At 35.1% G+C, this 25,540-nt stretch overlaps 1 protein-coding gene across 4 annotated transcripts in view; it reads right to left on the bottom strand.

Annotated features, from left to right (window-relative positions):
* Window positions 1-1,346: 1,346 nt before the first annotated feature.
* LOC136032196 (zinc finger MIZ domain-containing protein 1-like) overlaps window positions 1,347-25,540 on the bottom strand; it is a 162,273-nt gene continuing 138,079 nt past the window's right edge. For all 4 annotated transcript variants that reach the window (XM_065712404.1, XM_065712405.1, XM_065712403.1 and 1 more), the window contains 4 exons: window positions 19,143-19,284; window positions 15,582-15,817; window positions 9,773-9,982; window positions 1,347-5,384 (listed from right to left, as the gene is read on the bottom strand). In XM_065712404.1, coding sequence (XP_065568476.1) covers window positions 5,214-5,384; window positions 9,773-9,982; window positions 15,582-15,817; window positions 19,143-19,284 — 759 coding nt within the window. In that variant the 3' untranslated portion in view covers window positions 1,347-5,213. The remainder of the gene's footprint in view (window positions 5,385-9,772; window positions 9,983-15,581; window positions 15,818-19,142; window positions 19,285-25,540) is intronic.

Genomic DNA, 25,540 nt, shown 5'->3' with positions numbered 1-25,540 from the left:
GCACATAGTATTGAAAGAATTCAAATTCATTTCAAAGCTATTTACATTTATTTCAAAGGGTAAAAATTTATTCTAAAGCTATTCAATTCAAAGCATATTAAATTTACTGAAAATTAAGTTTAATGTAATTTGATTCTGCATTACACTACTACTACTAATAGCTCACTGTAGCATCAAGTCGCCTAAGAACAGCACACCTACGCACATTCCTCCCCTATCCCAGTCTAATCAAAGCCTCCCTCTTTTGAACCTCCAAGAAAGTTCCCATATCCCTTAAATCTTTCTTCATGACATCCTCCCACCCCCACCACAGACGACCTGCTTTCCGTTTCGCCCTAGACGCTTGGCCAAACAGGCCAATCTTCGGCAATCTGTCAACCTTCATTCGCAGAACGTGCTCAAGCCATTTCAGGCCCAGACCCCAATTATGCATTATCAAATGCATTAATTCGGTCGTGATAATTTGAAGTGCGACATATGCCATATTTGTAACTTTTCAGGAGAGCCAGAAAACGGAAAAAAGTTTGTCGGCAGTGGTCGCTCTGAAGGATGAGGGTAATGGGAATGAATAGAACATCTTCTAAACCAACTTTTGATGTTCTTTTCCAATGGTATATGTTAAATTCAAGTATTCTGTGGTAATTCAAAATTATTTCATTTTACAGGGTATATCTCCTTTTCCCTTGACAAAAAAGAGACAAATGCCAGGTCCCCATGTTATAGATCCATAAGATAATCCTCTTCTGTCATTCTAAATTGCAAAAAGATCTGACAAAAAAAGAGACGGAAACCACAAAGAGGCTTATATCTCTTTGTAGCTTCATAACGGTACAAGATAGGATAATTCTGACTGTACCATTTAATTCCCAGTGCTTAGTTTACCCTTGAAACATACACATCTCATTTTCGACCAAAATGGCATATGTCGCACTTTTAATTATCACAGCCAAATTATTATCAGATTCATTAAACTCGAACGCATTAAAGAACGTACATTTAGTGTACTTCGATTCTTTCTCAACTGCATTTGTGCTGTGCCTGTATTGACAATTCCAACTCCAATTGGATTTTTTGACAATTCTTTGACAATTTTTCGACAATTCATTGAAAATTCTTCTACAAACTGGACATTTTGAGCTATACGGTTTTTTGCCGCATGGTTCGAAGTATTAGGAGCTACATAGAGTTAGTTCCAAACTATGGATTTAAATTATACACCACGATTAGTGGACAATCAATTTTAGGGGGGGGGGATTTCACAACTTATGTTACTAAACACATAGTTTCAAAACTTAATGTTGGCAAGTTTTGAGAAATATACTAAATACAAACTGAACACAAAAGCGTTTATAATGCAGAATGACTCTATTGTACATTTAAGTTAATAACAGTTCTGATAAATTGACACTTTCAAAAAGAGACTTTATCTATGGCGAAAAGCTTTGACATAGAAAAGATTTCGTTGAAAGGTGGTTGGTCCTCATCTGCGCCAAAATGATGTATGTATAAAGGTTGACAATAAATACACGATCAAAGTAAAACAAAATGATGTATTGAAAGACTGCGGAAGAGAGCTAGGAGGGGCAATTGACAAAAAATAAAATACTGCAATGCACAAAAATGCATATTAAACCAAGGATTATATGAAAATGACGAAGATCTATTGTGAATCATGTGGGGCGCTCACGACACAAGACATCAGTGATTTACTTACATTTTCACCATAAAAAAAAATAATTAAGAAAAATTGTGTATATTTCACGACTAATTATCAAGCAGAACACTTTTTTTGCAAGAAATTCGGTCAATTATAAAAGACTAAAGTAAAAAGGCAATACCAGCGTGTTTTATAGGCCAGAGTTTTACCTTGTTCACCATGTACAAGTTCTTTCAGCTTAAAATCAAAATGATTGAAGTTTCTATGCATTCAGGTGAGAGACATGGTAAAGGTAAAGGTAAAGGATACGGCATTAGACGGTGGGATATTAACTAAATACATTAGGTAAACTGAAGAACTTGAGATTCGCGTGTTGTTTTATTGAACGGTCAAAAGAATATGGTACCTGTTGTATGTCTATTTATAATCATATTAGTATGTCCAAATATAAGTTTTCAAAATTATTATTTGGACTGATGCATGGGTATGTGGTTTTTTTTTCTCTCCATGGGATCTTGTCCAATACAGGGGTGGATCCAAGAGGAGGGGGTACTGGGTTTGAACTCCAATAAAAATAATTCTCCGATTATTAAATTAGTCATAAAAGAGCTGGTAAAGAGACTATCCTAATAAGAAATATTTGTCCGACTCGTGAATTGGTTATAAGAATGGTGGTATAAAATCCATAACCCTTAGTGCTTTAAGCACTAAAAATAAGCTTGTGTGTTTTTCTATCACCATACATCCAGTTGGTATTTGTTAGAATTGCTACATGCACCTTCAATGTAATAGTATCATGCCTAAAACCACAGGCCGAATTTAAAATTTTTCAACAAAAATACAGTTTTTTGGCTTCAATGAAAACAAAGTAGATCTTTGGAATTGGTTATCAAAATGCAGGCATAAAACCTTTACTTAGGGAGACATATTATTTCAAACTAAGAAGCCAAAATTCCCACGAGAAAAATATTTGATCAAGAGAATTGCATTTGTTTCATTTTTCATATTTGTTTATTCACTCACCCAGATTCATTGAATCAAGAATGACATTATAGTTACTACCGTTGAGCTTTTGGTTTAGTAAGTATTAAGCATGCGAATTTTATGGGACCTAGGAAGTCTAAGATTTTCAAAAAGAACACCCCCCACCTCCCCCCCAAAAAAAAAAATCAAAAAAAGAAAATCGAGATGGAAAACATTATTTTGATTTTTTCTGTCATCAAATTTCATCGATTCAGAATGTCATTTAAGCTGATGTTTAGTTCTAGAGCAATAAAACAAGCATTTTTTAGAAGAAAAAAAGTAGTTTTTTTTTTTATTTGTTTCTTGTTCATAGTCAGAGGGTTTCTGATCCAAAAGATCAGAAAAGTAAAATTCAGATGGATTGGTGTTCCCCTCATTAAATCTTTTTGAGTAGAAAATGTCATTGTGATTGTGTTTTTAGGGCTTTTAGTCCGGTGGGTGCAAAACAAGCTGTTTTCCTATGGCCAACGGTGTTTCAAAGGGCTTTTTTCATGATAAAGGTACCATTCTTTTTTAAATATACCTTTTCTGACTCTCACGTATTTTCTTCCAAATGAAAATTAATGTTGTTATTCCAACTATTTTTAAACCCCGCTGGAAGTGATGCAAAATAATGAGTTTGTAATGTATATTTGTGGATTCTTGAAGTCTTAAGACTTACTAGGAGCTAAAGCTTACTTGAAGTTGAAGTTACCTTTGAAGCAAACGACTTTCTATCTAGGAAGTTTATTTTTAAAAAGAGAAATATAGATAATAGTTTTCTTGAACTGAAACGTTTGTGTAGAGCTTTTTTTTATTCAATTGGGAAAATGCACTAAACCTCATGCCCTTTTGGAAACTAAATTCTATTATAATGCTATTTTGAGATTCCAGAAATAACAACGTCCTTTAAGGGCGCGAAAATTTCGAAGGCTTAACGAAGAATACGAGACTTTTAATTTCAGAATACACGAAACAATCGGCATAAGATTTGAAATCTCGAATTTCGAAATCCGAAATCAAAATTCGAAATCTCAAAATGTCAGATGGGATAGCTCAAAACTTTTCTCTTAGTTACTTAAATATAATCCTTGGATTAAATAACAGAGCAAATCATTTAAGCGCTTGGACCAACATTTGATAGAAAAACGTAGTTAAAAATAGAAATGCGAGGCATATTCAATCTTCTCCCTCCTTAGAATTAGATACAAGGTGGTTTTACATTTGAAAATATAAACTAATATCGTATAATAAATGCAAGACGCCGTAACGTTAGGGGCGTAGCTTGATTTCGACTTCAGAGGGTTTCAATACGGGTCAGACGGATTCAACTACGAAAATGTTCTATTAAACGAAAAATATATACTCATTCATAAATTTTCGCATTTCAGAGGTGAGAGGGGGGAGAGGCTTGGAGACCCAGAGCCCCTTCCAGCTACGCCACTAGAGAGAAGGAACCCTACACGATAAAGCATTAGAAAAGAACAGTACGTTCAAAGACAGGTAACTTAATAGAGTAAAAATCACGAGATAGTTGCGCAGAAGGAATGAAATGAATAATAGGTGCAACAATATTTAATTACTTATACATAAACGCGTCCTTATACACTACATTGAATTGCAAATCAAATCATAAATATATAATATCGCTTTAAAAAAAAAACAACGGCAGTATCTTTGTATAACAAGCACTATTTACAAAGAATAAAATTGTGCACATCCACACATTTTGTACCAACAGAACCTAAAGCTAAGTTCTGACAGAAAACCGTTATTATTATTATTGAAATAGACGATAAATACGCTAATTTATTGAAAAGACGATATATTAAAACACCTAATGGCTTCACTGTATTAATTCCAGCTCGTAAGCCAAATTCTCTGAACTATAAAAATTTCTATAAGAAAAGGTCCTTCGAATACTTATCTTTAACAAGTTCTACCTTTCCAGTGCATCAACTAAAAAGTGCTTTTACTTATTTTTAACACAATTTTTCAGTCAGATATTCGCTTTGTTTTCGGAAGGCAATGGGAAAATTTACTGCCGAACCGAAATTTGACTCCTTTCAGAACCTAGCTGAAGTATAATGAGAACTGATATTTTACAATGCATAAACAATTGCATATAATATTTTTACTTCTGTGCAATCTTTATATATATATATATATATATTTATATATATATATATATATATACATATATATATATATATATATATATATATATATATATATATATATATATATATATATATATATATATATATATATATATATATATATATATATACACATGTATATTTCACCGATTAAAGCTCAAAACGACAATTTGGCATTCCAGCTTCTCTTTGGCTTCATGATAAAAACAAACGCCACTTAATACAGTCCACTAAAATTACAGAGGTAAACCAAACCAACATACCCGTTTCACAATCAAAACGTCTTTACTGAAACAATCCATAAATAAATAAAAAGAAATATCACCCGTCCTTTTTTTCTAGCCACCCCAAAACATTTGGCAATTAGGAACAAATCCACCAATATTTAAGTTATTTTAGTTAAATAGAGCCAGCAAATCGTCGTTGGTTGGAGGAGCGGCACTGACTGGCGTGGATACACTGTTTCCACCGTTACTACTGGCTCCACTTGATGGTGGGGTTGCTAGGTCCGGTGGGTCAAGATAGGATAATAGGTCCAATGGATCAACCATACTGTCCGGTAAGAGCTGAAATATATAGGGCTTAGTTAAAATTTATAATTTTTTCTAATAAAAAGGCCGATATAAATAACAATAGTTCCCTATGTGAAAAAAGGGACGAGGTAAAGGGGAGAGAGAAGAAATAAAGAGAAATAAAGAATAAAGGTCAAGTAACTAGAGTATGGAATTTTGAGTAGTTTTAGTTAAAACGCAAGCTCCTTTATTAGATTATACATTATTAGTAATTAAATAAAAAAAAACACATTTTTTTAACTCAAAGTAAGGAGCAAAATTAAAATTTAAAACGAACAGAAATTGGTATGTATTTGAGGGGATTTCCCTCACATCAACAACTCGCTCTTTACACTAAAGTTTTTCGGCACTTCTAAAAAAGTTATTAATTGTTCTAATTAAACGACCCTTGTCTTTCAGGAGTTGTTTTCAAGGAATTGGCACAGAATTTAAACTTTAGCGTAAAGAGCAAGGTGCTGAGGAGGGAAAAACACCCCTCATATACATAATAATTTCTGCTCGTTTTAAGCTTTAATGTTGCTTTTGAGTTGAAAAAACTTGCTTTTTTTTATTTAATTTCCAATCGTTTTTTAGATAACGCCTGGAAATCTGGCGGAAAAATCCACCTCCCCACGGAAATATCCTCTGGACATTTACATCCTGGTTTATTTAAATTTACCCCGGACAATTACCCTTAACATCTCCACGCGTATAATTGATTCAGTAAAGAGAAAGCAAGACATATACAGGAATTTCGTATAGGAATTCTGGCGAATACCGCCAGTATAAAATTTCTCCTGAAAAGTTCACCCCCTGGAAACTTCCTTTTCCTTGGGAAATTCGCCCCGTGAAAAATTCCCCTTCAGAAAATTCGTCCTTCCCTCCCCACCTGAAAAATGTATGCATACTTCCCAATAACAAATACTATACGTAAACAATGGTCAAACTTTATAATTTAAAGACCTCTCCCCAGGAGCTGTAGCTGGTCATTTTTACCTCTAAAGACATAGCTAATTTGCCTCTCAACTATTCTGAACAAAATAGCTATCTCAAAGTTTTGACCATACGATTTTGGGAAAAAAAGTGGCGTGGGAGGGGGCCCAGTTGCGCTCCAGTTTTTCGGTCACTTAACAAGGGCACTAGAACTCTTAATTTACGTTAGAATGAGCCCCATCTCAATGTTCTAGGCCCACTGGGTCGATAGGATCTCCTTTGAGAAAAAAAAGAAAAAAAACAACAAATAAACACGCATCCTGGCAAAAAAAAAAATTCCGAATTTTTGCAGAAAAGAGCCTGGAACCTCTCCAGTACGGCTCTATGATATGCTGAATCTGATGTTATGATTTTCATTAAGATTCTATAACCTTTAGGGGATGTTTACCCCTTTTTTTCGAAAATCGGGCAATTTTTCTCAGGCTCGTAGCCTTTGATAGGTAAGACACATTTTAATGATACTTACATATTTGAAATGAGGATAAAAATTGATTCTTTTGATATATATATATATATATATATATATATATCAAAATAATCAATTTTTATCCTCATTTCAAATATGTATCATTAAAATGTGACTTACCTTAAATGTGATGTAAATTTGTATCAAATTCTGTTTTTAGAATTTCGATTACTATTGAGTCGGATCGCTTCTTACAGTTCGTTACCACGAGCTGTTTGATTATTTACCAAAAGTTTACTACCTGATTGTTTACTTAGATAAATTTTTTTTGCCAGAAATTCTTAAGGTTTAAATGAAAACTGATTCATAGAATATACTTTTATGTATATTCAAGCATTATCTAATTTGAAATACGTGATAATGTCAATTTCGATAAATTTTTCAATTTAGATTTTTCATAGCTTTAGTTTTTATTTAATTCAGCACGAATCATGTATGTTATCATTTCAAAAATACCTAAACTCAATAGCGAGGCAAGCACTGTAATTCAGCAATGAGGAACCCCCCTCCCCTCCCACAGCTTTAAAGGTCTGAGCGAGCAAGCATTTTAATTTTTAGTAAAAGCATCAAAGATGGAGGAGTGGGCAGATGGAAAATCCTCTATCCGCAATATTGGGCTCGAAGGAACCCTGGACTATTAAACGCTTGGCCTTAAAAAAAAAGAAAGAACAAATCAAATAACCCCTATCCCCTTTCTTCTTGCAAAAATACAGAATTCCACATTTTTTTGCAAATTGGAGCTTGAAACCTCTACAGTGGGGTTCTAGAATACGCTTAATCTGATCGTGTCATTTTAATTAAGATTCCTTGATTTTATGAAGTTTTCTCCCCTATTTTTTGAAAATCAGGCAGATTTCTCAGGCGCGTAGCCTTTGATAAGTAACACTAAACTTAATGAATCTTATATATTTGGAATCAGCATAATAAGCTAATTCTTTTGATGTATCTATTGATATAAAAATTCCGTTTTCTAGAGTTTCGGTTACTATTTAGCCGCGTCGCTCTTTACTAAAATTGCTCCTTACTTACATCGCTCCTCACTGACAGTTCTTTACCGCGAACTGTTTGATTATTTGATATATAGAGAATGTGAACAGAAGCAAAATCATTTTTTTTTAGTTTGCAGTGGGAGCTATTCATAAGTGTCATTACTTAAGAATGTAGTATTTATTTTTTTACTGAAAATAATATCCGAAACCTGAAAAAGTCTTAAGATAGTTAGAAGGCCTAATCATTAGAAAGTCGATTAACTTCGTTAAAAACAAATGCATAGAAAAATTAAAGAGAATACATATCACGGGTTTTGACTGTAATGCACCTATTATCTTTATATATAATATTTACAAAAACAATCTTTTTAAATTTGTTTGAGGGCTGGTGACCAAATCCGTTATATTAATCAGTTCAATTAAGTTATAATTATTAATTAAATGGATAAATAAGTAGGGTCTGTAGAATTTGAGCAGGTAGTTGGTAAGATCAAGGTAAGATGAAAGTTTAAGATGAGTCCATCCGTTTCTTTCCAGGTCTTTCACTTCTCGAGAGGAGGATTATTTCCAGAGTTGTACTCGGACGGTACAGTATTCATTAAAGAAAGAAAAAATAACTTCTCGAGAAAGATATAATTACTTTGGATTTAAAAGATATATTTACCTCGTATAATCACATGCAGCACGAAAGCATTGTGTGTAGCACTGTAACCCGTGCTACATTGAATGTAGCACGGGTTCTCTTGTATGACCAAATTGAAAATACAGACATATAAAATGCAATTACATGATGTGTCTCACATCAAAAATTATGTCAGAACGTTTTTCATGCATGACAATAATCTAAATACATGTAAATATGGGATATACGTGTGCACAGACATTTTTCCATTCAGCGCTCTGATCAGGTCTGATCACTGATCACTGATTACTTAAAAATATGATCACTTAAAAATAGTTAAAACCTAAAAAAAAAAGTTCTTCAATATCTCTATGTATGATAGTACTTCTCACCAGCTTTTTGAATTTGATTAGAACTTCAGTAAAATGAAATTCAACAGGCAAGGCCGGATCCAGCGGGAGGGGGTTGGACCCCCACCCCCTGAAATATTTGTACGAGTCATAAAAAACGTCATAGCAAAAAGTGAATACAAACAAATTTTTCATGCGTTTTTAATGTTTTTTTTTGCAAAAACCCTTTTTTTATACCCCTCCCCCCTGAAAAAATTCTTTTGTAGGAATACTGTAAATTCTTCTTATATGTTTTTAAGTTTTGAGTTTTTTAAAGTGTTTTTTTTATACATTTTTATTCATTCAAAACTAAAAAAAATATTAAAATTTCACCTTAAAAACTAATCTAAGTACAATTAAACTGACCATGGGTGTATCACTGCGCAAGCCCGGACACGCGCAATTTTTCTTTTTACTTTAGCACCGAAAATCGCCGTGTAGCACGTCAGCTTGGGTAACCGTAGCACTTTAAGAACTGACCATGGTGGTAGCCCAGGGCATTTGGGTTCTTCTTGCTATAACTCTTTCAGCAACAAATATCCCAATGTGAACTTTATATACCAAAACTAGCATGAACCACCGCAATATTGAAGCAGAATAGCTTAAGAAGACAGGGTTAAAGGGATCCTACATGCGAAACCATGGATAAGTTTTCAGGATTACAAAGCATTCTACAAAAGCCCCAAGACAGTTCAAGTCTGAAATCAAGATGTTCCCATGTCACTCAAGTGATAAATTCTAGGATTAAACGGTTAGATGAAATACGATTGGACGCACATACCAGTCTGTGGGCTATTAAAGGAACATATACGTCCATATTTTAATTAGGTTATAAAAAGCTTTTAAGGTATACTTTTTAAAATATTTTTGAGACTCCTTATTAATTTAGAATAACTTACTGATTACAGCGCCCAAACATTATGACAACTTTTCTATATACTTACATTTAAGTTTTCTTGTCCATGTCCCTCCCCATCAATAACAGCGGCTGGATCGAAGTTCAAATCCGAAGGTAGGTCTGCAAGAGGATCCGAAGTATTCAAAGAGGTAGCACCATTCTCACAGTTCATCCCCTGATTGTAGGAGCCAGACGACGTCATGCCAGAATTATTTGGTGTGTTAGGAGTATGGGGCGTGTGAGGACCATTGTGCATCTGAAATAATAAAAGCCTTAAGTTTCTATTTCTTTTTTTAGTGTGGTTTTGAGCGAAACTGCCCCCCCCCCCCAAAAAAAAAACAGTTGGCATAAGATCAATCAGAAAAATTATTCATGCTTCTAGAACAAATTCGAGTTCCTCAATAAGACTGCCAAAAAAACTGTTGAATTTTTAATACTTCATGCATGATTGATCAGAAAAAAATGTTCATGCTCAGTTAAAATTAGTTACCAAGAATGTATTTACCTTACAAGAATGTGTGCAACCAGGCATAAACGCACGGAAGGGGGGAGGGATCAGGTTCAAGAGAAACCGAAAAGATTAGCGAATATATATATATATATATATTTATATGTATATATATACATTTACATACAGTGAGTAAATCGTAGAGATTACAAGATTTTGTATAGGACGAAGCCCATATACTCATGTGTAGAGATAGTATCTGCCATATTTCGAGGATTTCATTGTCGAAGCTCAAGAATATGAATATATTATGAATATTTTTACTAATATAGTGAAAGCTTACACAAAAGAACATTGTCACACCTTTAAACGAACATTTCTTCTAAACACCACTCTCCTTCACGACATTTGCACGTGCAACTTTATAAACACATATCGAAAATTGAGAGAATATAATTTATTCCAAGAATATAAGGGACTAATCTCAGGAAACACTACCTCTTAGTTACACAACCAAGATTCAGGGGGGGGGGGACGATTCACAGAAATCTAGGGTGAGAGGAGGCAAGGATTTGTGGATACAAAAATTCAAAATCCAGGGGGGGGGTGTGGGCTTTTTTAATTGATTTTTACAACGAAAATACCAAAAAAATAAACATTGAAAACTACGAGGACCCCTATTTGCCGCCTCTTCTAGGATATAATAGCTCTAACAAGATACAGATATTAATAAATTCCTTACTTATCAAATATCTATTCTAACTCAAAGCATTAAAAATACCAACTATGTTAGTCTGAGCACTATTATTTCAAAAAGGTCTTGGTAATTTCCTTCCGTTTTTATAATTCTATATCAATATACATTATTTAATAGAATTTAATCCATAATTATATGATTACATCTGTCTGATTATACATTCTAATGATCAAGGACGTACGCGACGGAGGGGACTACTTTTGCCCACCCATCCGAATACAAAATTTATGAATTTCTGGACAATTTCTGTTTAAACTATCAATAGGTTTTTTTTTCTCTTTAAAACCGCTTTAACTATACTTGAAGTTTTTTTTTATATCAGAATCGTCTTGCTATTCCTCTTTTTTGATAGTTACTGATATGACCAAGTAAAAGCCTTATCTACCAATATTTTCCATTAAGCCGAATGAATATGTCTTCTTGCATCAAGTGAAGATAGAGTATGTCGTGGCTATTGGACGAAAAGGTTGTATCTGACACTTCCACACGTCTGAAGTAATTGCCAAAAAACCACTTGCTAAAGTGAACTTTTCCTTCTTTTCCTGTCTTTTCCTTCATTTGTAAAGTTTTTGTATTTGTGTTGTTTTCTATTTTTTTCCTTTCTTTAAACACTGTTTTTCTCCTGTGTTTTTTTAAGCGGGCTATTACGAAATTACTATTATTATTATCAGATATTGCCAGAGTGGCAATTACCTCAGACGTGTGAAATATGAAATATGTCAAATATGACGCTTAGACGAAGCACAAACGATATGCTTTATTCCTCGTATTTGATTAAATAGAACAACATTAAAACTTAAAGCGAACAGAAATTATTACATATATGAGGGAGTTCGCCCGCTCATCAATATCTCACCTTTTACGCTAAAGTTCAAATTTTGTTCATGAGACAGTGTGTGTTAACGAACTGTATAGTAAGGAGCGACCGTGCTCATTAGTAACCAAAACTCTAAAAAACGGAATTTTGATATCAATAGTTACATCAAAATAATCAAATTTTAATGCTGATTTTAAATATATAATTTTCATCTAGTTTAGTCATACCCATCAAAAATTACGAGCCTGAGAAAATTTGCCTTATTTTAGAAAATAGGGGGAAACACCCCCTAAAAGTCATAGAATCTTAACGAAAATCACACCATCAGATTCAGCGTGTCAGAGAACCCTTCTTTAGAAATTTCAAGCTCCTACCTGCAAAAATGTAGAATTTTGTATTTTTTGCCAGAAGACAGGTCACGGATGCGTGTTTTTTTCAGGGATAATCGTATAGACCCAGTGGTCCTAGAATGTCACAAGAGGGCTCATTCTAAGCGAAATTAGAAGTTCTAGTGCCCTTTTTAAGTGACAAAAATTGGAGGTCACCTAGGCCCCCTCCCACGCTCATTTTTTTTCTAAAGTTCCCGGGTCAAAATTTAGAGATAGTCATTTTGTTCAGAATAGTCGAAAAACCTAATATATATGTCTTTCGGGACGAATGGCAAGTTACAAACTTTCGCCATTGTTTACATATAGTAATGGTTATTGGGAACTGTTCAGGCGTCTTCAAGGGGTACTTTTTCGCGTTTGGGTGGGGGTGGGTCGGGGCGAGGGGGTTACGTGGGAGGATCTTTCCATGGAGAAATTCATCATGAGGGAAGAGAATTTCCATGAAGGGGGCGCAGGATCTTCTAGCATTATTTAAAAACACAATGGGAAAATAAACAAAGAAAACGGTTTTTTCAACTGGAAGTAAGGAACAACATTAAAACTTAAAACGAACACCTTGCTCTTTACGCTAAAGTATTTTTAGTAATTTCAACTATTTATTCTACGGCCTTTGTGATTCAAGGGTCATTTTTAAAGAATTGGGACGAAATTCAAGCTTTAGTGTAAAGAGCGAGGTATTGAGAGGGGGCAAACCCCCTCATATACATAATAAAAATATACAAATATAGAAGTTCGTTATGTAAGTTAATTCGTCAGTTACGTATATTTATTACTAATAAAAACATTCGTAAAAAAATAAAAAGTTCTATTTGCATTTTTAAGTAACCAAAAATGGGAGGCCAACTAGGTTTCCTCCCCCACCTCTTTTTTTGTCAAAATTGTCCGATCAAAACTATGAGAAAGCCATTTAGCCAAAAGAAAATAATTGATATGCAACTTTTGTTTTAATTATTCATGTGTGGTGAGCCAAAACCAAAACATGTATTAATTCAAAAACGTTCAGAAATTAAATAAAAAAACAAGTTTTTTTTCAATTGCAAGCAAGGAGCGACATTAAAACTTAAAACGAACTTATTCCGTATATGAAAGGGATTGTCCCCACCTCAACGACTCGCTCTTTACGCTAAAGTTTTTTATTGTTTTAAAAAGTAGAACAGTGAAAAAGAGTCTAACTTTAGCGTAAAGAGCGGGGGGTTGAAGAGGGGAGAACCCCTTCCATATACGGAATAATTTCTGTTCGTTTTAAGTTTTAATATCGCTCCTTACTTACAGTTAAAATTTGTTTTTTTTTATTTAATATCCTTTAAGAATTAAGAACCCATGAATCACAAATGCTGTTTAATTAGAATAAATAGATCTTTGGAAAGTACTAAAAATACTTTAGCGTAGAGAGCGAGGTATTAACGAGGGGGTGAACCCCCTCATATACGTAATAATTTCTGTTCGTTTTAAGCTTTAATGTTGCTCTTTAATTTCGATTGAAAACACTTGTTTTCTTATTTAATTTCTGATCGTTTTTTAAATAATGCTGGGAAATCCGGCGCCCCCTTCATAGAAAATTCTCTTCCCCCATGGAAAATCATTCATGGAAAGATCCTTCCACGTAACCCCGTCCCCCGACCAAACATCAAAACGTCTGTTTACTTCCCAATAACCATTGCTATAAGTAAACAATGGGCAAAGTTCATAACTTGCAGCCCTTTCCCCAGAGACTGTGGGGAATTAAGTCGGCCTCAAAGATATACTTATTAGATTTTTGACTATAATGAAAAAAATAGCTATCTCAGAATTTTGATCCGGTGACTTTGGGAAACAATAACCGTGGGAGGGGGCCTAGTTGCCTCCCAGTTTTTGTCACTCCAAAAGAGCACTAGAACTTTAATTACCGTTCGAATGAGCCTTCTTGCGATATGCTAGGACCACTGGCTCGATATGATCAGCCCCCCCCCACACACACTAAAAACGCTGAATCTGATGGTGTGATTTTCATTAAGAATCTAAGACTTTTGTGGGGTGGGTCACCCCTTTTTCGAAAATAAGGCAGATTTTCTCAGGCTCGTAACAATTGATGGGTAAGACTAAACTTCATGAAACTTAGATATTTAAATCAGCATAAAAATCCGCCCCTTTAGATGTATATATTGGTATCAAAATGCTATTTTTTAGAGTTTCGGTTACTTTTGAGCCGGGTGGCTCCTTACTTACAGTTTGTAACCACGAACTGTTTTATTGATCAAATAGCCTGTCTTTATACAGGTGTGTAGGTATAACAGCTTATTAGAGTGCATTAATAAACTTGTACTTAGATACACACAGAATTTGCATGCCAAAAACTCCCATGAAGCTCAGTTTTAGTAAGACTATAATCTGCTATATTTATTTTCCGGTTATGTTAAAAGAAACCTGTTGTTTTGTGAATATATTGACCGAATGATTTTGTGATGCACAGCTGTATATGATTATTTCCGATTGAACTATCATTTAAAGACTTTTTCATAGCCTTCAAGGAATAAAGGGCGTTCGCAGAATCTGTGAGATCTGTTAAGGGTCTATTTTGGTTATTAAACATGCTCCACTCGCTTGGCATCACGCTTGGATCAAAGCTGTTACTCCAAACTGGGAAAGGACACCCGTAAAGAAAATTTAGGAGATTCGCAGAAATTTCCCAGGGGGTGGATGTTTGAAAAAAAATGGCAAAAACTTTCCCCCCTAATATTATAGAAGCCTGATTTTATTCAACATTTTTGACCTTCAATAAAGGAAGTAAGCCCCACTCCCACTACGTACGGAAGCCCTTGGTTAAAACCGCTATAACAGAATTCAAGTTACAAGAAATGTCTAACAGACATCTCAGCCGATAAGCGCATTTTACCAGGATTTTGATTCAAGTTTTATTAAAAAAATCCCTTTTTGATTATCCCCTTAATCCACTTTCTCAAGATAAAGCCGGCCGTCAGATAAAGAAAGCCTGGCCACCAAATATCTATTTTCTAAAAAAAAAAAATTCCTACATATAATCCATTTCCCGCCCGCCTTATTTAACTGGGAACAAGTATATCTATGAGGTATTGTTGCGACGGCAGTATGAACAGGATCTGATTAGAGGCGGAGATGTCTCTTCAACCAAAGTGGGAGGATGTCAGAGCTGCATCTCAGAATCGTGACGTACGGCGAAGTTTCATAGAAACCCTACGCGCCATTTTTGGCTTTGGAGGATTTATGGCCCAAGGTAGCCTAATATCTACCCCTAACCATTTCCCACCAAAATATACATTTGAGTGATATGAGGTGCGTATGATATGTTTCTTTTTTATTCTGACTTTTCGTATATGAAAAGTGTGGTATCAACTAAGTTTTAAAAGTACAGAACTGGTTATGCCTATGCTTATTATTTTCCCTTAGAAACCCGTTATTTTGTGAGTACATTGATTTTGTGATACATACCTGCATATGATTATTTCCCGAGTGACCTATCATCTGGTCATTCAATGACTTTTCCATAGCATTTAGGGAATCGAGGGCGTTTACAGAATCCGTGAGATGTGCTAAAGGTCCATTTTGGTTATTAACCACATTCCACTCATTTGACATCATGCTTGGATCAAAGCTGTTGCTTCGGCTTGGGAATGGGGATCCACCAGCCAGGGAACTACCAGCCATCATAGATCCGTTTGCTATACCTGAAGAGGAATAAAGTAGATAAAACAAATACCATTTGTGAAACTAAAATGCATTTGCAGGGCATACCCAAGCGTGTGGGGGGAGGGGGAGGGGATAAAGTTTGATCCTTATCCTCCGCGAATGTGAAAAGTTACAGAAGAGATAGGAGCTTTTTTGGTTGGTGTCACAAAAGCGCTTAAGCGAGACTTTTTCCATATTTGACCCAGTTCCCTCTGCTCGAACAAAATACTGGGTATGGATGCTTAAAAAACGCTTCAAATTTGAGAATTAAAATTTTTTTTTTTTTTATTGAGTCGGACTTACAAAGGACTCTTCGAAAATTGACCCAGCCCCCCTCCCCCCGAAAAAAAATCTCGGACATACACTTGAATGCTTCCTTAAACGTTTCATATCTGTGAGTTAAGATCATTCACATCTCTGCTTTTTAAGCATTTTTAAACAAGTAATGGCATCAAGTATTAATAATACTTTAATAATACTTTGTATATAAAAAATCACAGTTGGCGTTTATTTTATTTGGTCGGTTCCCTGTCTCAAGAAACTGGTATTATATTTTGTGTTTAAGGTTTTTAAAGACAAATAATCGCAATGGTTCCCGCAAACATTTTCTCGTAGGGATGGGATGGGGGAATTAGAAAAAAATTTCAGTTGGCCCAAGTAAGGCCATATCCATAGGGCGGGGGGAATTAGGGGGTTTGACTCCCCCTCCGATTGCTTGCCCGACTCGTGAAATTTTTTTTTCACATTTTTGATACGTTTCTTTGTAACCCTACCCCTCGAAAAAATTCTTTTATATCCCCCCCCTAAAAAAAATCCTGGGTACGGGCCAGAGTCCAAGGTTTTGTGAAATCACTACTTTTCTTTCGTAGTGTCAAAAAATTCTTTTTTTGTCATTTAGAGGGGGAAGCCCCCGTGCTTATATAATAATGAACAAACACATGCAGACGCATATAAACGAGATCAAAAATACGCATATAATAAGGTTGCTTAAACGAAGTGATATATAAAATTCTCACCCAAACAAATTATGTTGATTTAATGAATATCCCCTTGTTTTCTCAAAAATACCCAACATCTTTTAAAAAATATGTTTTCTGACCCCTTCCATCACTCTAAACTTTTAGCAATTCATAAAGCCATATCCAGAAGTTGGAATTAATCAATGTGCCCTGTGCTGAGAGTCAAGCTATGAATCTGGGGATAAGAGCTATTTATCTTGTTGTTTCCCCTTGGTTCCTTTCAAGGTCCAAAAGGAGGCTGTAATCGATACTAAGACGAAGAAAGGATCTTCAAGTCTCAGAAAAAATGGAAACACTTGACGATGGGATGACAGAGAGAAACAAAAAAGATTATCGGTAACATTTTTCCACCGTCAGGATAACGAAATTGTAAACTTGGAGATTTTTCCCCCAATTCCGAAATGATGCATGGAACAAATACTTAAATAAGGAAGATTTATTGATTGGTTTCGATTGCATATACGGGGATGTTCAGCTAAAATGATTAGGTAGAATGTGAATGAAGAAAAGATACACAATTCCAAACATAATAACAGTTAGTTATAAAATAGAATAGATTCTTAAGCTCCTTGCAGTGGCATCAAGTATGAGGGGAGACAGTGGAGCATTTATCCCCTTAATATTATTGCCCCTCCGTATTTTTAAAAATATATCTTCTTTGGGGGGATTTTAATTGAAAAATATTTTTTTCTTTTGTGTTCTCATTGAAAAAGTGAAAAACAGCAAACTAACCCCACCCCCTCATAGATTATGAAAAATAAACTTTTTCCTTTCTCTATACATTTTGATGAATTGACGCCACTGGCTCTGTAGAAAAAGGTGTAAGAAGGGATCTTCCTTGGCGGCAAGGCCGTACCCAGAGGGGAGAGGGGAGGGGATTTGAACCCCCCCATGAAATGTTTTTCTGACTCGTAAAAAGTAACGAAAATGGATGTAGAAAATTTTGTACGCGTTTTGTGAGTTTTTTTTTGTGTAAAAAAAATCCTTCAGTAGAACACCCCCCCCCAGAAAAAAATCCTGGATACGGCCCTGTCTGATGGATTCCCATAAACATATATTTTTGAAATTCTATCTTTGTTTTATGTTTTGTTTAATTATAGGTATTAATTATTTTTAATAAATATGTTAACCAGCCAGTGGTTGAAATCCTGACGGTCTCCTTGAAGAAGTTTGAAGCAATTTATTTAAAGTTTTAGTACTACATGGTGGTAGATTAGGTTGGAGAAATTCCACATTTAGCATAACATCGATAGAAATAGTTACCTTTAGGATAGGATACAATCTATTTATTTTCTCAGTTTCATTGAATCATTGATTTTGTTTTTTAAAGTATTATATTTTTTAAAACGTAGGCAAAAATGGTTTTTGTTCAAGAATTGGAACATTAACAGATTTCAAATTTTAAAGTACAAGAATCGCTGAAAGCTATGCAAATTTGCTCATTGCAAACATATAACGTTTTTACGTAAGGAGGGGTCGTATAAACTTTAAATGAGGCTCATTCCATTGCAAATCGATAGTTCTAGCTACTATTTTAAGAGTCAAAAGTAACTGCAACCAGCCCCACCGGATGGCAACCAGCCTCGTCCCTACATCGTTATTTCCAAAAATGCAATTTGATCAAAATTTTGAGAAAGCCATTTTGTTCGAAATAGTCCAAAGGCCAAATAACTATGCCTTCACGGTTGAGAAATTTCACAACAACCCTCGGGTTAAGGGCTGTAAGTTATGCAAGTTGGCCATTGCTAAAACTTTCAAGTTTTTACGGAATGGGTGGTCGTATAAGGAGGAGGAGGCTAATTCGAATGGAAATCGAAGGCTCCAGTTCCCTTTTAAGAAGAAATTTCTGAACAGGTTATTACGACAATTACTTGATCATTTCAAAGCCAAAGCTAAGTTTTGAAAGCAGTGGAACGTTGTTTCGGCACCAGAATCTTATGTTGCCCGGAAAAAAAAATGTGTGTGGGCAAATAACCAGGTCGTTCCTGTTTTGAAATTGAATAATTCATTTCTCCGGCCGGCAAGTTATGTTAAAATAAATAAAATCTTACTGTCTATGCACTATTACAAACATGTTATTTCTATTGTATTTTGATAAGTATTCAAAGAAGCTTTTGTTTTCTCATGAAAACTTTGATTTCGCCAGAAGACACAGCAAATTTCCCTTTCAATCCAACATAAGGCTACCATTCACATAACGACATTCCTTAGTGGTGGTGCTGTCATTTTCGCTTTGCAAAAATTGACCGACCTCTGTCACAGCTTAGCACAAGACAAAAAAAAAGAAAAAAAAAAAAATACTAACTGTGCATATCAGGTGGGCAGTAGGGCGACATGGAAGGGCCGAAATCCCAATTGTTCATGTTGGGCATAGTCATACTTCCAGGTGATAAAGCTTTTCCAAAGTTCCGCTTACTACTACAAGAGTCACTGCTGTCGTCTTCAGTCTAAAATAAATACAATTCTTAGACTTTCTTAGGTTTAGGCTCTAAAATACAATTAGAGGGTTAATAATTTAACTGCACACATAAGAGAAATTAGAATTAATACATTTTCATTTTAGTTTCAATTTTGAAACAGTTCTTAAATATTAAATGCTTTGTGTATTCCCCATGTGTGTATGAAGAATTCAATTTAACCGAAAAAAAAAAAAAAAAAAAAAAACCGATGGACTTTACAGTCCCTACCAGCGGTGCTGATCTTCGTTTCATGGCCCTTCAGCCAGTAAGTGTAATAAGGGGTGGTGGCAGACATACTGTTCTTTCGCACACCCCCCTGCTTACCTTACCCAGATTTCTCCAACTGCCCATTTGGAGCTGGGTCCACTCTGGTCGAGCTTACTAAGTCATGCCCCTGATCCCTGTTCCAAACCAAATAGCCAGCAACACTAGGACTCAAACCATTGTCTTCGCGGACAAAAGATCGCAAGTCTAGCATTTCTATTTAAGAGTTGGACTAACTCGTTTCAGGGGGAAAGGTGTCCAGTGACTAATTTTTGAGAAGGATTCTACGATCATTACAGAATCAACAACTAAATACTTGCATGGATTACACCCACCTCCCTCATATAGCTTAAAAAATATCTAAATATGTGCGAAAAGGAAGAATTTCGTCAAAATGGGATACAGATTTTTCTGCAATCTTGCTGTTTTGTGAAATATCTGACCTCTAACAAACTAAAGTAGAAAATTGACTAGGGCTTTGCCAAAATTCTCACTCTGGCTACCTGTTCCCAAGCCTGAATCATCAAATTAAATTGCCCAACTAATTGCTGGTTCCGCACTATTTTCCCTCTATCAAAACAAAAGGCAATTTAGTCACTTTCTGTTTTCAACCAAACAGTGGCTACTACTAGTTTCTGGAATTTAATTAATTTCTGAAAATGAAAGAATCAATTAAAATATTAATCGCTGGTTAATTAATTTAATAATTTTGACGAAAATTTTTGTACCTGAGGCATAGAATATTGTATAGAAAGAAGGATTTTGAGTGGAAAATTAGGTTTTAAAGAGGGAAAGAGGACTGACAACTATTAAAAAACCATAGCGCATATGAGCAAACTTTTGGATTCGTGAAAACTTAATTAAATACGAATAATTATTATGGCGAAGAATTATACGGAATTAATGCTTCCACTAGAAAATGTTGTTTCCCTAACTCTCTTCGAAAATTGGTGTCTGCAAAGATTAGCTATTTGTACTCCGGCTATTGTCGGATTATTTGGTCAGTAGCCAGTCTCAAGCCTGGGTAAAGGAGGAGGGTTGGACTGGGGGCTTGCGACCCCCACCCGAGACTCTACAGCACGAACGTGCAGTGGAGGGAAACCAAATTGCAAACAAAACTTCAACAAATAGCCTCGGATAAATCACTTTAACCAAAACGACTAATGCATGCCCACGGAAAAGATTATTTACTGCTAAAAAAAAAGCTCAAACTCGGCTTCTGAAACTTGAGAACCATGTCCCAATTCTCAAAGACGGAACAAGTCATAAAGCAGATGAGTCAATATAAAATTGATATCCTAGCTCTTTCTGAAGTACGATGAACGGGTACGGGCCAAAAACGAATAGATAAAGATTATATTATATACAGTGGCAACGTTGCGACAAGAGATCAAGGAGTTGCCCCTTCTGCTTAAAAATGTTCCTACCAAAGCTCACGAATAATAACGACTAGATTCCTCGGTTCCCACGCGAAACTGTCCCTAGTAGCATGTTATCCCCCCAAGAATGAAGCATCCACAGGAGCTTCTACAATGAATTATTAAGTTTTTTCAAAGATATACCAAGACATGATGTGTTATGCCTCTTGGGTGATCTTAACGCCAAAATAGGAAATTATTACGCTTTCTGTCCGGAGGTCTTCGGAAAGCATGTTATTTGAGAGCGAAATGACAATGTGGAATTACTGATTAATCTTGCCCTTTTACATGATCTGGTGAAAGGGGAAAGTCTAAGGACTATATGTCAACGCTCTTGTATTTACGAACGTTGATACTCTAATGATTTAAGAGAACACGATTTTTTTTCTGGAGGAAGGGGGAGGAATCCGGGGAAATACCTAAAATTAGTGGGAGGTGGAAGCACTGTTCGGATGCAACTGTTACTTTAACTCTCTTAGCTAGACAAATAAAGAGGAGCATCATTTATGCGAGAGGGAATACAGGGACGCTTTACGCAACCGGAATTCAAAAACTATTTTATTGTTTGGTAAGAAATAGGCATAAATTGCCTACAAATGATCCAAAATTACCTTTTTTAATTTTGCCCTTCCAGATCGTTAAAAATGATCGGCTTTCGTCCCTTACTTCTCAAAAAAAAAAAAAAACCTGAAATGGCACCTCTCGCTATAAATATCATTCTAGTTATAGTTATGGTTGACAAAAAAAAAGAGAAAAATATAATTAAAAATAACCAAAAATAGAGAATAATTTCAGCCATTGGACAAAAGAAGCGAAAAAACCAAAGCAGATATTTTGGCAAGGAACCCCGCCATGGCGTCTTCAGTGCTACAAAAAGATAGAAAAGAAAACTACCCTTTGGAAGAGAACTCTAACAGAACAGAAGAAACGATCCTCCTTAGTATTTCTTCTGCTCTGTGAGAATCCACATCCAAAGGTTCTTTTTCTTTCTCTTTTTCTCTTTTTTTTAGCACTGAAGACGGATTGGCGTAGGTCCTTGCCGAAATATCTACTTTTGTTTTTCCCCTTCTTTCTGTCCACTGGCTGAAATCATTCTCTTTTTCTTGGTTATTTTCTAACTGTATTTTCTCTTTTTTTTTCCAAACGTGATGTATGACTATGTTCGTCATACACAACAGACATAACAGGATAATCGTAATGTCTCTAACATGAGCAGACCAACATTTTTATACAATAAATGAACATGGATGTAGTGGCGGAATTTATCTTGGTAGCCAGGAAGCTTTTCTTGGGGTGAGGGAGGAAAGCAGGATGAAGATTTTAAACCCCCTATCGAAAAACTACATGTCGTTATCAACGCATTTCATAAATTTCTAAGCATAAAAAGCCAACGTCCTCCTTGTCTAAATCCACGAGAACAAGTCTAATGGTCAAATGGAAAAGGAATCTAACAGGTCGCTCACTTTCTAAAGCTTTCCCTTTAATAGAGCCATTTAAGTCATTCCCTTAACTAGATGACGTTTTTCCATTATCCTTTCTTTTACCCTTTTCACCGCCCAATGGAAACAACCCACTGACATTGGCTAGAAACACCCACAATACTTAGATAAAGATCGCACGTATTGATCCGGCTTTAGAGAGGCTCATTTATTTCACGCCATTCTCCGATCAGAGGGATTCACTGGAAATCAGTTGGAGACAAAGAAAGGAATGGAAAAGAAAGAGCGAAGGGCTTTTCACTAAGACTGTCGCCATTCAAAATCTGTTCCTTTTTCACTAATCGAACAAGTTTGGTTTCAGGAATCCAAATTGTTTCAACAGAGAAGCAATAGCATAATGGCGGAATGAAAACAAAGGAATTTTCCTTTTCACAACTCTTAGAATTCCAGTAAATTTCAAAATTGAAGGACCTTGCCTGAGAAACAAAGTTAAAGGCATTGTAATTTAATGCTACTTGGTGATAATAGAAAATTCTGGTAAATATTGTATTTTTGAGTATAATTCAGTAACTCTTAGAATGCAACAAATCGGTAGCTGAAAATCTGTTCCTTTTTCACTAATCGAACAAGTTTGGTTTCAGGAATCCAAATTGCCTCGACAGAAAATTAATAGAATAATGGCGGAATGAAAACAAAGGAATTTTCCTTTTCACAACTCTTAGAATTCCAGTAAATTTCAAAATTGAAGGACATTGCCTGAGAAACAAAGTTAAAGGCATTGTAATTAGAGCTGCTTGGTGATAATAGAAATTCAAGCAAATATTGCATTTTTGAGTAGAAATATGAAGCTCTTAGAATGCAACAAATCGGTCATTGAAAATCAAAATGCAATAAGTTTGACATCCAGTTAGGAGCAGGTCAGAGCAACGTACAGACCAAAGACCGTCATATAATCTTTTAGGACTAAAAGGGGTGTATTAGGGAAAAAGCAAACCTAAAGCTATAATTAAGGCAAGGCGATAACACTTGCAGCAGAAATATTCACAGGAAGTTATTGTGGAGGGAGGGTTCGTAGAAACGTCAAGAAATTTGGAAATACAGGAAACCTGGGGGATATCTTATGGATGTAGACCATTATACATATCCTAGGCCTAAAAGCACTCTCTCTTCCCAGGTGCGCACCCGACTTGTGACTCGTAAGATGAAACAACATTACTTTTTTCCGTAGATGTATTTTAAGCAGTCTTTGCTCTTAAACTCTGCGATCTTTTTAATAATATCTGCTTCTTGTCTGAATAATAGGAAATTTGATTATACACTCTAGAGTATATTAAACACAAAAGGAGCTAGAGGGTTATGCACCTCAAGGCCGGTAAAACTTTGTAAATAACAATTTAATTTGTGCAAAAATCTGTGTGACCTGGGCCAAAAATGGTTTCCTCTAAACCTTTTTCGTGATTCTAATGTTTGACTCCCATCCCCCTCCCTCCCAAAGAGGGAGAATAATATAGTTGCTTCAAAAATTACTATGCTTTGGCCCTAACAGGTTTTTCTTCAAGCCTGTTCATAATTCACTTCTATATTAAATACGTTCTGAGACCATACTGACTATGCAAGACGTATGAAAACAAGAAAGGAAATAATAAATGAAAAGAGAAAAATCAAATAGGTGAAAAATGAGGATTTATTTCTCCTCTTGTAGAGTTCACTTCAGAAGGTTAGATTTCTTTTTTTTTTCTTTTTTTTTGGGCACTGAGGACGACTTGGCGGAGGTCCTTGTCGAAATATTCGCTTGATTTTTATCTTCATATTTTGCTACTGACAAAATCCTCGTTTTTCGCCTCTTTTATTTTTCTATTTTCAATTATTATTTCCTTTCTTGTTTTCATACGTCATTTTATATTTTTGATAAAAAGGTGAATTTTATCAACTTGGCATGTGGAGGGACCAAACATAACTTTCTTGTTAGACAAGAACTCCAAAATTTAAGGTCTTAACTGAAAACAAAGGGGGTAGCATGGAATACAGCAGAATAGTTCAAGGACCCCTCCCCTTTTTGAATGACTATTGAGAATGATCCGGAAACATTTGCTATTTTTCTTGTGTTTTAAAAGTGCTTTGTTTTGAAGCTTCAAACCCCTTACTTCCTAAAGTTGGTCATATGCACCCATGATTAGAGCACTATAATTCACTATTAAAAATTGCTTTTTCCAAAGACTGCCGGAAAAATACCAAATTCTTGACTGATTATTAGCTGCCGCTTATGAATTCAAAATACCATCAAACATTGATTGACAAATTCAAGAAAGTTTCTGCAATATATCAAATTTGACGAGAAAATTCAAGCCGCTGAAAACAAAATGACACTAACCAGCAGTACCAATATTAGATTTCACCCTACAGTAGAATACAAACGCCTATACGTAGCTTAAAATAAAATGATTTAAGATAAAATCCATTTTTTTTTAGAAACATTATAGTAGAAAAGTATGTCAAGCAATGTATAATTATATACAATACAGTTTATTTCTATGATGTAGATGTTACTGTGAAAGAACGAAATTGAAGAATGTCAACATTTATGAAAGGTATGATGGTGACAGGTTGGGTCAGGTTTTTAACCCATTCCTAAAACTTATATCCTAATTTAACCTAACCGAACCTAACTTTTACCTTCAAACTTTGCATAAGACTGAAAAAGCTGACTCGCATTGAATCCAAGCTAAAAAAAAACAAAAAACAGTAGCATTGGACATTCACCGGTCCTACCTAACCCAACCTAACTTTTACCTTCAAACTTTGCATAAGACTGAAAAAGCTGACTCGCATTGAATCCAAGCTAAAAAAAAAGTAGCTTTGGACATTCACCGGTAAATTTCAATATTTACCAGATTTGGGTCTTTCACCGTAACATATATACCGCTGTATACATATTATAGCTTAAAGCTGCAAAAATGCAGGTGAAAATCTGCTTGTGTGAATACAAAACAATCAAAGAAGCAAACAATAATCCTGTTAACACATTGATTTTTGAAACAATGTTGTTATCTTTTTAAGCGAGAAAATAACCTTGTGTAACATTTTATACCTTTATGTCAGCTGCTATAATTGAGAGTTTCTTAT

The sequence above is a fragment of the Artemia franciscana genome, chromosome 10 (assembly GCF_032884065.1).
Source record: "Artemia franciscana chromosome 10, ASM3288406v1, whole genome shotgun sequence".
Classification (NCBI taxonomy): domain Eukaryota; kingdom Metazoa; phylum Arthropoda; class Branchiopoda; order Anostraca; family Artemiidae; genus Artemia; species Artemia franciscana.
The sequence above is the reverse complement of the archived record's forward strand: the minus strand, read 5'-3'. Positions and strand labels throughout refer to the sequence as shown.